The 14365-nt window shown below is 38.2% G+C and overlaps 1 protein-coding gene across 1 annotated transcript in view; it reads left to right on the forward strand.

Annotated features, from left to right (window-relative positions):
- Positions 1-6261: 6261 nt before the first annotated feature.
- The window catches only part of LOC129674865 (uncharacterized), an 86795-nt gene continuing 78691 nt past the window's right edge, over positions 6262-14365 (forward strand). Inside the window, 1 exon segment of the mRNA XM_055604956.1 lies at positions 6262-6332. Within this exon segment, the coding sequence (XP_055460931.1) occupies positions 6262-6332 (71 nt within the window).

The following is a 14365-nucleotide window of genomic DNA, read 5'->3' on the forward strand; positions in this document are numbered from 1 at the left end:
ATTTGTAAAATAGGTTTTTCAATTTACTCTTAAAGTATCTACACCTGCACAAAGATGTATACACTGATTTGTCACTATCTTCTTATACCATAATATAATCTTTATATATAAAAAAATCATAATGGTTTTATTCATTGCTAATCTGTAGTTTTGGGCACATTATAGGGATTTGATGATTATTAGATGACTCATTAAGTAATTTTCAAAAATAAATTTCACACTACTATCTATGTTTTAATGAATATGCATAATGACCAACATTAAATAAATACATGAGTCTAACAATGCATCCTAATTCAATAAATTAGATGCTATTACTTGAACATTTCAATTTCTCACAGATTTCATATGCAGCAGTGGTGCTTTGGATACAGAACAATTGCTCAGCTAGTAAAACATTTGCAATGAAAGCATAAGAAAACTAAGTTTGATTCACAGTACCCATGGTGAAAAAGCCAGATATTGTGCCATTCATTTGTGATCTTACCTCTGAGGAGTCAGAGAGATGAAGATTCCTGGTTTTCACTGTGATTTTAAGAAATTCCCAGTACTTTTCTAAGATAACACTTGGTCTACCACCATATACAAGCATGCATCTGTGCATACACACACACACACACACACACACACACACACACACACACACACACACCATAAGTTTAAATTTGTATCTGTAAGTTTAATTTAAAACATAGAATTTTCTTACTGTTTACAATTATAGTTTTAACATTAAAATATGAACAAAACATATTGGGATATGAGAAACATGAAGTTGAGTGGGGAAGGCAGATAGGGAAGATATGGGAGGAGTTCAGGGAGGTGAAAAAGTATGATCTAAATACATTGTATAAAAAGTTCTTAAAATAAAGTGATTAAAACAGTATGCCTAACAGTGGTATTCACAGGGCTGAGAATTGGAGGCTGGCATAGATGAGTTTTCAAAACTTCTGCTGTTAAGTGTTTTGTTTTGTTTTCCTTTTTCTGTTCTGATCAATAGTTTCTCTTCTAGATGCTTTATGTGTCCTTTACCCTAGTAAATTTGACAGTAGAAAGCCACCTCACTATGTTAATTAAGTTTTTCATTAACTTTTGTTTTCTTTAAATATGAGGAAGAGTGCCTTGAAATAAAGGATTTAAATAAAGATCACTCAAACTTAATTTGATATCCTTTAACCAATTTTCATTAGATTGGCTGTAATCAGCCAAAGGAAGGAATGGTTAAGGCAGGATGTATTTTCCAATTGAAACCTGCTTAAATGTCCTATCACGGCAAATTCAGTGGTTGATTTGGTTTATACAATTTAATTAAAAAGCAACGAAACTTTAATACTGATATTTTCATGTTATATGATATTGTTTGATAACTGTTTATTCCAAATCACATTATGCTAACACAGCTACGAGATCACCATGAAAACAAAGCTCTGACCTAAACCAAGACCATGGATTGTTGACCCATCATGTAGTTCCAGAGATTTCAGAAAGGTTTAACAAATTATTTTTTTAAAATATTTTTTAAAAGTAACCCTTAAACACAGTAAAAGATACTCAACGTGACAAAAAAAAAGTAACCCTTAAGTTTAAAAATCGGTGACGTTTGTAGTGGCGATGTTAGGCAACATCTCATTCACTCATTCATTATATGCCAGATATTGTTTCTAAATCCTGCATAATTATTAAATAAGTTATCTCCAGAACCATAATACCAATATTTTTATTTTACCGATGAGGGAAAACATAATGGTTAGTAGCATAATCAAAAGTGGTACATCTAGAATTCCAAAGTTCTGATAGTCTCCAGAGTCTAAAAAACACCATTATTTCTTTAGGATAAAGGAGATTTATTTAGCTAAGGAATTCTTGCTTTAATGGACTCCACAAGCTTTTATCTGAAGGAATTTTCTACTTGTGAGAGTCCTTCACTAGAAATTTTCCACATGACTATATCAATAACAAGCCCAACACTCCAGATTAAGGACCAAAATGTACAAAGCTAATCATGACATGGTAGACGATGACAAATGACATGGTAGATAATGATAAATTATGGTAGGAAAGTTTCTACTTGATCATTAGTGAAGGACCATAACTCTGTGGAATCAAGTTGTATCAACTGATGCAAACACTACTATTGAGAAGTTTCAGAGAACAGGAAAATTTTAGTACTAAATTTATTAACATGGTATAAAGATCATTGTATAACTCAATACTTATGAGATCTTGGTATCAGGTAAGGAATCAAAAAAACTAGGGAGAGCAAATGGGAAGAGTCTTATACATTCTTAGAAGAAATGAGATTCATATCAGTTAGATTACCACAAATTGGTTAATGTTACCGACTTTAGAGTAAAGAAAGCAAAATTACTATTTCAATGTATCAAATTAGCAAAAACACTTATAAAAATGTCATTCTAGTCCTAATGAAGGAGATAGTTGTCTGATTCAAAAATAAGTTTTATGAGACCTGATAGACTAGGATTAGAGGGAAGGGGAGGAGGACCTCCCTTATCAATGGACTGGGAGAGAGACATGGGTGGGGAAAAGAAAAGGTGGGGTTGGGAGGGGAGAAGGGAGAGAGGTACAGGGGGGATACAAAGTGAATAAACTGTAATTAATAAAAATAATTAAAAAAAAACAAAAATAGGTTTTAAAAGATAGCCTTTAATTTTTCACTGATATAATCAAACAAACAAACAAACAAAAAACACAGTTTGAACATTTCTTCCTTTAAAGTACCAAAGGAATACCAAAGAACTGATATAATTTTGTGGCTTAGATATATGACCTGTACAGTAGCCATTGCATCAAATTTCTTTTGTCAATTTTTAAAATTAATTAATTCATATATTTTGTATTTTTTATCATTTATTACAATTTATTCAATTTGTATCCCTGCTGTGATTCCCTCTTTTGTCTCTCCCAGTCACACTCTTCTTCCCTTTTCTCCCCCTATGCCTATCCCCCAGTCCACTGATAGGGGAGATCCTCCTGCTCTTCCATCTGACCCTAGCCTATGAGGTCTAATCAAGACTGGTTGCAATGTCTTCCTCTGTGGCCTGGCAAGGCTGCATCCTCCAGGAGGAGGTGATTAGAGAGCCTGCCACTGAGTTCATGCCAGAGACAGCCCCTTCTCTCCTTACTAGGGAACCCACTTAGAGATTGAGCAGTCGATGGATTTCCTTCAACAGGGGGTCAAGGTACTCTCCATGCATGGTCCTTGTTTGGAACACTGGTAGCTTCAGGTCCCCTTAGGCCTAGGTCAATGGCTTTTTTGGTCTCATTGTGGAACTTCATTCCACTCCACGAAGTTCAATGTCCCACTTCTTTCATAAAATTCCATATCCTCTGTCCAAAGTTTGGCTAAGAGTCTCAGCCTCTGCTTTGATACATCTATCAATAGAGTCTTTAGAGGCCCTCTGTGGTAGACTCATGTCCTGTTCTCTGTCTTCTCCTGCTTCAGGTGATTTTCATGTTTTCTCTTCTGAATTAGGATTGAACATCTTCCCTTAAGTTTTCCTTATGGTTTCCCTACACTGGGAGCATAGAGTTTAGCATGTTTATCCTATATTGTATACCTAATAACAACTTATAAGTGAGTATATACCAAGTGTGTCTTTCTGTTTCTGGATTACCTCACTAAAGATCATTTTTTTCTAGGTCCCACCATTTGCCTACAAATTTAATGATTTCCTTGTTTTTAATTGCTGACTAGTATTGTGTAAATGTACTACAAATTCTGTACACATTCTAACATTGAGGGAAAACTAAGTTGTTTTCAGGTTCTGGCTATTATGAAGAGAGCTACTTTGAACATGATTGAGCAAATGTCCTTGTCCTATAGTTGAGCATATTTTAGACATATGGCTATGAATGGTACAGCTGGATCTTTACTTAGCACTATTCCTAGTTTTCTGAGAAAGCACCAGGTTGATTTTCAAAGTGGTTGTAAAAGTTTACATTCCTACCAGCAATGGAGGAGGGTTCTCCTTTCAGCACATCCTCTCCAGCATGTGTTGTCACTTGAGTATTTTTTTTTATTTAACTTTCATTAATTACACTTTATTTATTTTGTATCCCACCATAAGCCCCTCCCTCCTCCCCTCCCGGTCCCACTCTCCCCCCCTTTCTGCATGCATGCCCCTCCCCAAGTCCACTGATAGGGAAGGCCCTCCTCTCCTTTCTGATCTTAGTCTATCAGTTCTTATCAAAAGTGGCTGCATTGTCAGGGTTCTAGGTTATCTCCATGAATAGTCCTTGGTTGGAATATGAGTCTCTGTTTTTAATCTTAGCCATTCTGATGGGTGTAAGGTGAAATCTCATGGTCGTTTTGATTTACATTTCTCTAATGACTAAGGACATTTTGCATTTCTTTAAGTGTTTTCAGCCATTCTATATTCCTCTACAGAGAATTCTCTGTTTAGCAGTGTACCCCCCCCCTTTTTTTTTTAACTGGATTACTTGATTTGTTGCTGTTTGACTTCTTGAGTTCTTTATATATACTGGATGTTAGCCCTCTGTCAAATATAGTGTTGGTGAAGATCCTTTTCCAGTCTGTTTATTGTTGTTTTGTTCTGCAGGCAGTGTCCTTTGCTTTACAGAAGCTTTTCATTTACATGAGCATCCTGAACAGAACACCAACAGCACAAGCTGTAAGATATAAATCTTTTTTCATGTCATGCACTATTTCCTTCATTTGTTTGAATGTGGAATCCTGTCTTTCATGATGCCATGTATTTTTTTGTTCATTTCTTCTGTATGTGCCACTAATAACTGGATTAGTATAGATTTTAAATCATTTTCCTCTGTTTCCCAATTACAATATCCATTGATTTCTGAAGAAGCAGTGATGTACTAATTTTTGTTGGATGTGTTCTTATGTTGGCTACTAGCCATCTAATGGTCAGTTGCCTATGCTGTTTGTTTCTAGAATCTGTACTGCAGATTGTGTCTGTCTCTCTCTGAAGTCTGCAGTATTCTTCAGGAAGATGAGAAAGGTTCACAAATTTCAGAGTGAGTGTTGTTTCAGATGCAGCTAAAGGAAGAAGGGTGTAACTGCCTGTGTGCAAGTGTAAGAGTGAGAGGGGGAGAGTAAAGGATGGAGTGTGAAAGAGGGGCTTAAGTGCAGGCTGCTGTGAAGGTGCAGTTCCTGGGTGCAATGTGCTTGTGCAGGTGCTATGTATGGCTCAGTGGCCCACAGGCCTGTATAGGTATTGTGCTCCAAGCACTTATATCTATCTGTCTGAGCCGCACCATCTTGGTTCCAGGAATTGTTTCCTTGAATTGTTTGGCTGTACTCCGCTGGGAGACCCACAGAATAGGGGCTTTAATGTTGAGAACACTGTCCCAGGGATTCCTATGTTGCCTACAGTGGGTGTGTGGTTTGGAAGAATCTGATGTCTGGTGGATGGAGGAAAGTGACACTGAATATGAAGTTCTGTAGGCACTCTCTTTCAGATGCACTAACTTGCAGTTGTACATGGTAATCTGGGAGAGCCCACATTTTTCTACTCTCAGATTTGGGTCCCCTGTCGGGCTTTAGAGTGAGGAGGTGCACTCTCCACTGCTCCAACAGCTGCTGCGGAGCCCTCTGAGCAAGTGATGTTGCAGCCAATAGTGCATTCAGTTGATAGTTTGCCACTCTCAGAACCCTGGATATGTTCACGGCAGGCCTGGATACAATCTGTCCCATCTCATAGGTTGTCTTCTCTAGTCAGCGAAGCCTCAAAATCTATGGTCTGGCTTTAGCCACCAATCTACTCACTAATTTTGGTGTTTCTGATCCTTTGCCCTTCAGAAATGGGGCACACTGGTCACCACCATCTTGGAGCATGCTTTAATCTTTTAACATACACCAGCACTTAGAAACTCTCTCATTGTTTTCTCTCATTGTTTGCTGTATTTGTGTGCCATAATTTGTGTAGCCAGTGCCCTTTTGAAAACAATATGAGGATTTGAAATGTTTGCTGCTACTACAAATAATACTCCAGTGTACAATTCTATACATCATCTTCCCTTTGGCGGGAGAGGGACTGTTTTAATAATTTGCTACTATTGCAACTAATATTGAAATAGGTACTCCAATATATGACATTATGAGAAAAATTAATGCAGTGTTGATGCTTTTGTCCATGTTTGCAATATGAAGAATTTGAAAAAAAATGACCTATATGAGCTTTAAAGGTAATCCATGCACTTACCAGCCACCTCAATAGAAGTCTGTTAAAAATAAGATAATAACAAAGTGTTTGCTAATGTGCAAGCATGGTCCTGCCTTTGCTCAAAATGGTGATCACCGAAACTACTATCTTAAGCAAGTTGATAAAAATAATGTGGTAAGATGTACAGCTTTGATGCTACTACTCTTATTGTGCTTGGACAAAAGAACATAATAGTTGTATGTCACTTTTCTAATCAGTCCAGTTTGTGTTGAGGCAATTCAAAAGGAGTAAATTTATGCTTTCAAATATCTCCAACCACAACTGATAGTTTTATTTCACTTCTAAGAGAGTGGCTCATATTATTGACGGTTTTTTTGTTTGTTTTTCTAGTTTGACATGAAGTTTGAGGATATAAGAGGGAGTAAGTGAGAAGAAAAACATTTTATAATTGGATCTTGTTCATGTTTTTCTTCAGTCCATTGGATTTTATTTAATGTTTTACTAAGCCACTAGATACCATTTGTGAAGTTGGTGATTCAAGGAGTATAATAAACAAAGAACATGACTTTGAGCATGTATTGCTTGAACTCAAACTCTTGTTTCTGTTATTTAAAGGAAGTGTTTCCACTTTCTGGCTATTACAAATAAAGCTCCTATGAACATTGTTGAGAAAATATCCTTGTTGTATACTTGAGCATGTTTTGGATATATGCCTAGGAGGGGTATAGCTGGATCTTGAGAAAACCCTATTAATAATTGTCTGAGATTAATTTCCAAACTAGTTGTACAAGTTTACATTCCCACCAGCAATGGAGGAGAGTTCCCCTTTCTCCACATCCTCTCTAGCATGTGTTGTTAATCGAGGTTTTTTTTTTTTTTTAGTTACATTTTTATTAAATCAGTATCCCAGCTTTATCCTGCAACCTCATTCCCTCCCAGACCCTTCCTCCTCCTTCATCCCCTCCCTGCCCCTTTCCAAGTCCACTAACTTGGGAGGACCTCCTCCCCTTTCATCTGACCCTGTTTTATCAGGTATCTTCAGGACTGGCCTCAAAGTCCTCCTCTGTGGCCTAGCAGGACTGCTCCTCCCTTGGGGGGTAGGGAGATCAAAGAGCCTGCCATTGAGTTCCTGTGAGAAATAGTCCCTGTTCCACTTACTATGGGAAACCAATTGGTTACTGAGCTACCACAGGCTACATCTGAGCAGAGGTTCTAGGTTATATCCATACATGGTTCTTGGTGGAGTGTCAGTCTCAGAAAAGACCCCTTTGGTCCTTGTGGAGCTCCTATTCTTTCCACATCATACTAACTCCCCTTCTTTCATATGATTCCCTGCACTCTACAGAAGGTTTGGTTATGAGTCTTAGTATCTGCTTTGAAACACTGTTAGGTAGACTCTTTCAGATGCCTTCTGCGGTAGACACCTGTCATATGTTCAATGCACATCCCATTTGTCTTTCTAAGTGAGGATTGGTCTTCTTACCCCGGGTCCACCTTCTTCTTTATCTTCTTTAGGTGTATAGATTTCATTATGTTTATCATATCTTATAGGTCTATATAAGCAAGCATATACCATGTTTATCTTTCTCCTTCTGGGATACTTCATTCAGAATGATCTTTTCTAGATCCCACCATTTGACTGCAAATTTCATGATTTCATGATTCAGCAATGTTTTTGATTGCTGAGTAGAATTCCATTGTATAAAAAATAGCACAATTCCTTTATCCATTCCTCCGTTGAAGGACATCTGGGTTCATTCCAGGTTCTGGCTATTGCAAATAAAGCTGCTACAAACATGGTTAATCAAATATCCTTGTTGTGTACTTGAGCAAATTTTGGGTATATACCTAGCAGTGGTATAGCTGGGGCTTGAGGAAGCACTATTCCTAATTGTCTGAGAAAGCTCCAGATTGACTTCCAAAGTGGTTGTACCAGTTTACATTCCCACCTGCAAAGGAAGAGGGTTCTTTCTCCACAACCTCTCCAGCCTGTGTTGTCACTTGAGTTTTTTATCTTGGCCATTCTGACGGGTGTAAGGTGAAATCTCTGGATTGTTTTGATTTGCATTTCCCTAATGGCTAATGAAGTTGAGCATTTCTTTAAGTGTTTCTCTGCCATTCTATATTCATCTATCGAGAATTCTCTGTTTAGCTCCATTCCCCATTTTTTAATTGAATTGCTTGGTTTATTGCTTTTCAGCTTCTTTAGTTCTTTATATATACTGGATATGAGTCCTCTGTCAGATAAAGGGTTGATGAAGCTTCTTTCCCAATCTGTAGGCATTCTTTTTTTTTTAATTTTATTTTTCTTTATTAATTATACTTTACTCACCTTGTATCCTCCGCCCCCCCCCGTGGTTCTCTCCCTCCTCCCATCCCAATCCCTCCCTACCTCCACCCTCTGCATGCATGCTCCTCCCCAAGTCTACTGATAGGGAAGGACTTCTTTTCCTTCTCTCTGATCCTAGTCAATTAGGTCTCATTAAGAGTGGCTGGCTGCCTTGTCCTCTTCTGTGGCCTGGTAATGCTGCTTCTCCCTCAGGGGGAGGTAATCAAACAGCAGGCCAATCACTTCAACCAAAAACTATGCATGGAGACAACCTAAGACCCCTGCACAGATGTAGCCCATGGCAGTTCAGTAACCAAGAGGGTTCCATTGTGATAGGAACAGGGACTCTCTCTGACATGAACTCATTCGTTTTGTTTTGATGACAGTGTCCTTTGCTTTACAGAAGCTTTTCAGTTTCATGAGGTCCCATTTATTGATTGTTGCTCTTAGAGCCTGTGCTGTTGGTGTTCTGTTCAGGAAGTTGTGTCCTGTGCTAATGAATTCTAAGCTCTTCCCCACTTTTTCTTCTAACCGATTTAGAGTATCTGGATTTATGTTGAGGTCTTTGATCCATTTGGAGTTTAGTTTTGTGCAGAGTGATAGAGATGAATCTATTTTCATTTTTCTGCATGTAGGCATCCAGTTGGAACAGAACCATTTGTTGAAGATGCAGTCTATTTTCCATTGAATGTTTTTGGCTTCTTTGTCAAATATCAGGTGTCCATAAGTTTGTGGGTTTATTTCTTGGTCTTCTGTTAGGTTCCATTAATCCTCCTTTCTGTTTCTATGCCAATACCATGCAGTTTTTCTAAAATTTTTTATTAATTAGACTTTATTCATTTTGTATCCTCCCATAAGCACCTCCCTCCTCCCCTCCTGATCCAACCCTCCATCCCCTTTCTGCATCCATGCCACTCCCCAAGGCAAAGATAGGGAGGTTCTCCTCTCCTTTCTGATCTTAGTCTATCATCTCATCAAATGTGGCTGCATTGTCCTCTACTGTGGTCTGGTAAGGCTGTTCCCCCCTCAGGGGGAGGTGATCAAAGAGCAGGCCAATCAGATTATGTCAAAGGCAATCCCTCTTCCCATTACTATGTAACCCACTTGGACACTGAACTGTCATGGGCTACATCTGTGCAGGGGTTCTAGGTTATCTCCAGGAATAGTCCTTGGTTGGAGTATGAGTCTCTGGGAAATTCCCTGTGTTCAAATTATCTTCTTCTGTTGCTCTGCTTGGGGAGTTTCCGTCCCCTTCAGCTCTTACTATTTCCCACTTCTTACATAAAATTCCATTCACTCTGCCCATCAGTTGACCATCAGGCTCAGCATCTGATTTGACAGTCTATACTGCAGAGGCTTTCAGAGGCCCTCTGTGGCAGGTTCCAAGATTGTTTCCTGTTTTCTTCTGTCTTTCAGAGGCCCTCTGTAGCAGGTTCCGAGGTTGTTTACTATTTTCTTTTTCTTCTGATGTCCATCGTCTTTGCCTTTCAGGATGGGGATTGAACATTTTAGTTAGGGTCCTCTCTTTTGCTTAGTTTGTTTAGATGTACAGATTTTAGTGGGTTTATTCCATGTTGTATGTTCATATGAGTGAGTATATACCGTGTGTGTCTTTTTGCTTCTGGGACAACTCACTCAGGATGATCCTTTCCAGCTCCCACCGTTTACCTGCAAATTTCATGATTTCCTTATTTTTCGTTACTGAGTAATACTCCATTGTATAGATGTACCACAGTTTCTGCATCCATTCTTCAGTTGAGGGGCATCTGGCTTGTTTCCAGCTTCTGGCTATTACAAATAAAGCTGCTACAAACATGGTTGAGCAAATGTCCTTTTTGTGTACTTGAGCCTCTTTTGGGTATATGCCTAGGAGTGGTATGGCTGGATCTTGAGGAAGTGCTATTCCTAGTTGTCTGAGAAAGCACCAGATTGATTTCCAGAGTCGTTGTACAAGTTTACATTCCCACCAGCAGTGGAGAAGGGTTCCCCTTTCTCCACAACCTCTCCAGCATGTGTTGTCCCTTGAGTTTTTCATCTTGGTCATTCTGATGGTTGTAAGGTGAAATATCAGTATTGTTTTGATTTGCATTTCCCTAATGGCTAATAAGGTTGAGCATTTCTTTAAGTACTTCACTGCCATTGGATATTCCTCTGCAGAGAATTCTCTATTTATCTCTGTTCCCCATTTCTTAAGTGGATTACTTGGTTTGTTGCTTTTCAGCTTGTTTAGTTCTTTATATATATTGGATATGAGTCCTCTGTCAGATAAAGGGTTGGTGATGATTCTTTCCCAAATTGTAGGCAGTCACTTTGTTTTGATGACGGTGTCCTTTGCTTTACAGAAGCTTTTCAATTTCATGAGGTCCCATTTATTGATTGTTGCTCTTAGAGCCTGTGCTGTTGGTGTTCTGTTCAGGAAGTTTTCTCCTGTACCAATGAGTTCTAGGTTGTTCCCCACTTTTTCTTCTAACCGATTTAGCGTATCTGGTTTTATGTTGATGTCTTTGATCCACTTGGACTTCAGTTTTGTGCAGGGTGATAAGTATGGATCTATTTTCATTTTTCTACATGTAGACATCCAGTTGGACCAGCACCATTTGTTGAAGATGCTATCTTTTTTCCATTGTATGGTTTTGGCATCTTTGTCAAAAATCAGGTGTTCATAAGTGTGTGGGTTTATTTCTGGGTCTTCTATTTGATTCCATTGATCCACCATTTGGTTCTATGCCAGTACCATGCAGTTTTTACAACTGTTGCTCTATAATAAAGCTTGAGATCAGGGATGGAGATACCTCCAGAAGATCTTTTATTGTAGAGGATTGTTTTAGCAATTCTGGGTTTCTTGTTATTCCATACGAAGTTGAGAATTTTTCTTTCCAGGTCTGTAAAGAACTGTGTTGGCAATTTGATGGGAATTGCATTAAATCTGTAGGTTGCTTTTGGTAAGATGACCATTTTTATTGTTAATCCTGCCAAGCCATGAGCATGGGAGATCTTTCCATCTTCTCATATCTTTCTCTAATTCTTTCTTCAGAGACTTGAAATTTTTTTTCATACAAGTGTTTGACTTGCTTGGTTAGGGTTACACCAACGTACTTTATGTCATTTGTGGCTATTGTGAATGATGTTTCTCTAATTTCTTTCTCAGCCCTTTTGTCTTTTGTAAACAGAAGTGCTACTGATTTTTTTGAGTTAATTTTGTATCCGGCCACTTTGCTGAAGGTGTTTATCAGCTGTAAGAGTTCCCTGGTAGAGATTTTGGGGTCACTCATGTTTACTCTCATATCATCTGCAAATAGTGATAATTTGACTTCTTCCTTTCCCATCTGTATCCCCTTGATCTCCTTCAACTGTCTTATTGCTCTACAAAGGACTTCCAGCACTATGTTGAAGAGATATGGAGAGAGTGGGCAGCCTTGTCTTGTCCCTGATTTCAGTGGGATTGCTTTAAGTTTCTCTCCGTTCAGTTTGATGTTGGCTATAGGCTTGCTGTATATCGCCTTTACTATGTTTAGATATGTGCCTTATATCCCTGATCTCTCTAGTACTTTAAATATGAATGGATGTTGGATTTTGTCAAATGCTTTTTCAGCATCTAGGGAGATTATCATGTGGTTTTTTTTTTTCTTTCAGTTTGTTAATATGGTGGATCCCATTGATGGATTTCCATATATTGAACCACACCTGCATACCTAGGATGAAGCCTACTTGGTTGTAGTGGATAATATCTTTGATGTGTTCTTGGATTCGGTTTGCAACTATTTTGTTAAGTATTTTTGCATCAATGTTCATAAGGGAGATTGGTCTGAAATTCTCTTTCTTTGTTGAGTCTTTGTGAGGTTCAGGTACCAAGGTGACTGTGGCTTCATAGAATGAGTTTGGTAATGTTCCTTCTGTTTCTATTTTGTGGAATAGTTTGAAGAGAATTGGAGTTAGCTCTTCTTTGAAGGTCTGGTAGAATTTTGCGCTGAAGCCATCTCGTCCTGGGCTTTTTTTGGATACGAGACTTTTGATGACTGCTTCTATTTTCTTGCGGGATATAGGACTATTTCATTGATTTACCTGGTCCTGATTCAGCTTTGGTAAGTCAAATTGATCAAGAAAATTGTCCATTTCACTTAGATTTTCAAATTTTGTGGCATATAGACTTTTGAAGTAAGTCCTAATGATTGTTTGGATTTCCTCAGTGTCTGTAGTTATGTCCCCCTTTTCATTTCTGATTTTGTTGATTTGGGTGGTGTCTCTCTGCCTTTTAGTTAGCTTGGCTAAGGGTTTGTCGATCTTGTTGATTTTCTCAAAGAACCAGCTCTTGGATTCATTGATTCTTTGAATTGATTTATTTGTTTCTAATTGATTGATTTCAGCCCTGAGTTTGATTATTTCCAGCCATCTACTCCTTTTTGGTGTGTCTTCTTCTTCTTTTTCTAGGGTTTTTAAGTGGGCCATTAAGTTGCTTGAATGAGCTGTCTCGAATTTCTTCTTGAAGGCACTTAGTGCTATGAACTTTCCTCTTAGCACTGCTTTCATTGTGTCCCACAAGTTTGGGTTTGTTGTGTTTTCATTTACATTGAGTTCTAGGAATACTTTAATTTCTTTCTTTATTTCTTCCCTGACCCAGCTGTCATTTAGTAACAAGTTGTTCAGTTTCCATGTGTGTGTAGGCTTTTTGCTATTTCTGTTGTTGTTGAAGTCCAGCTTTATTCCATGGTGATCAGACAGGATACAAGGGATTATTTCAGTCTTCTTGTATCTGTTGAGGCTTGCTTTGTGACCAACTATATGGTCTATTTTGGAGAAGGTTCCCTGAGGTGCTAAGAAGGTAAATTCTTTTGTGTTTGGGTGTAAAGTTCTGTAAATCTCTGTGAGGTCCATTTGATTCATGACCTCTGTCAGATATATTGTTTCTTTATTTAATTTCTGTTTTGTTGACCTGTCCTTTGTTGAGAGTGGGGTGTTGAAGTCTCCCACTATTAATGTGTGGGGATCTATATGTGGTTTAAATTTTATCAATGTTTCTTTTACAAATGTGGGTGCTCTTGTATTTGGGGCATAGATGTTCAGGATTGTGATGTCTTCCTGGTGGAATTATCCTTTGATGAGTATGAAGTGTCCTTCCCCATCTCTTTTTATTAAGTTTGGTTGAAAGTCTATTTTATCAGATAGTAGAATGGCTACTCCTGCTTGTTTCTTGGGTCTATTTGCTTGGAAAGTCATCTTCCAACCTTTTACCCTCAGGTAATGTCTATCTTTGTGCCTTAGGTGTGTTTCTTCTATGCAACAGATTGCTGTGTTTTGTTTACGTATCCACTCTGTTAATCTTTGTCTTTTTACTGGAGAGTTGAATCCATTGATGTTGAGAGAGATTAATGAATAATGGATGTTAGATCCTTTGATTTTGATGATGGCTGTGTTTATAAGGTTGTGTGCTTGGTTGCTTTTTGTTTTATTGTAGTAAGGTTAATTATTTCCTGTGTTTTCTTGAAAGAAGCTAATTTTCTTGGATTGTATTTTCCCTTCCAGTGTCTTCTGTAATGCTGGATTTGTTTGTGGGTATTTTTGAAATTTGCTTTTGTCATTGAATATCTTGTTTTTTTCTGTCTATTAGGACTGAGAGTTTTGCAGGGTGTAGTAGCTTGAGCTGACATCTGTGTTCTTTTTGAGTCTGCATGATATCTGTTCAGGCCCTTCTGGCTTTCATAGTTTCTGTTGAAAAGTCAGGTGTGATTCTATTGGGTTTGCCATTATATGTTACTTGGCCTTTTTCCCTTGCAGCTTTTAGTATTTTTTCTTTGTTCTGTATACTTACTGTATGATTATTATGTGGCGGGAGGATTTTCTTTTCTGGTCAAATTTGTTGGGTGTTCTGTAGGCCTCATGT

This window comes from Psammomys obesus, unplaced genomic scaffold (genome assembly GCF_907164565.1).
Source record: "Psammomys obesus unplaced genomic scaffold, mPsaObe1.curated_primary_1811, whole genome shotgun sequence".
NCBI lineage: Eukaryota > Metazoa > Chordata > Mammalia > Rodentia > Muridae > Psammomys > Psammomys obesus.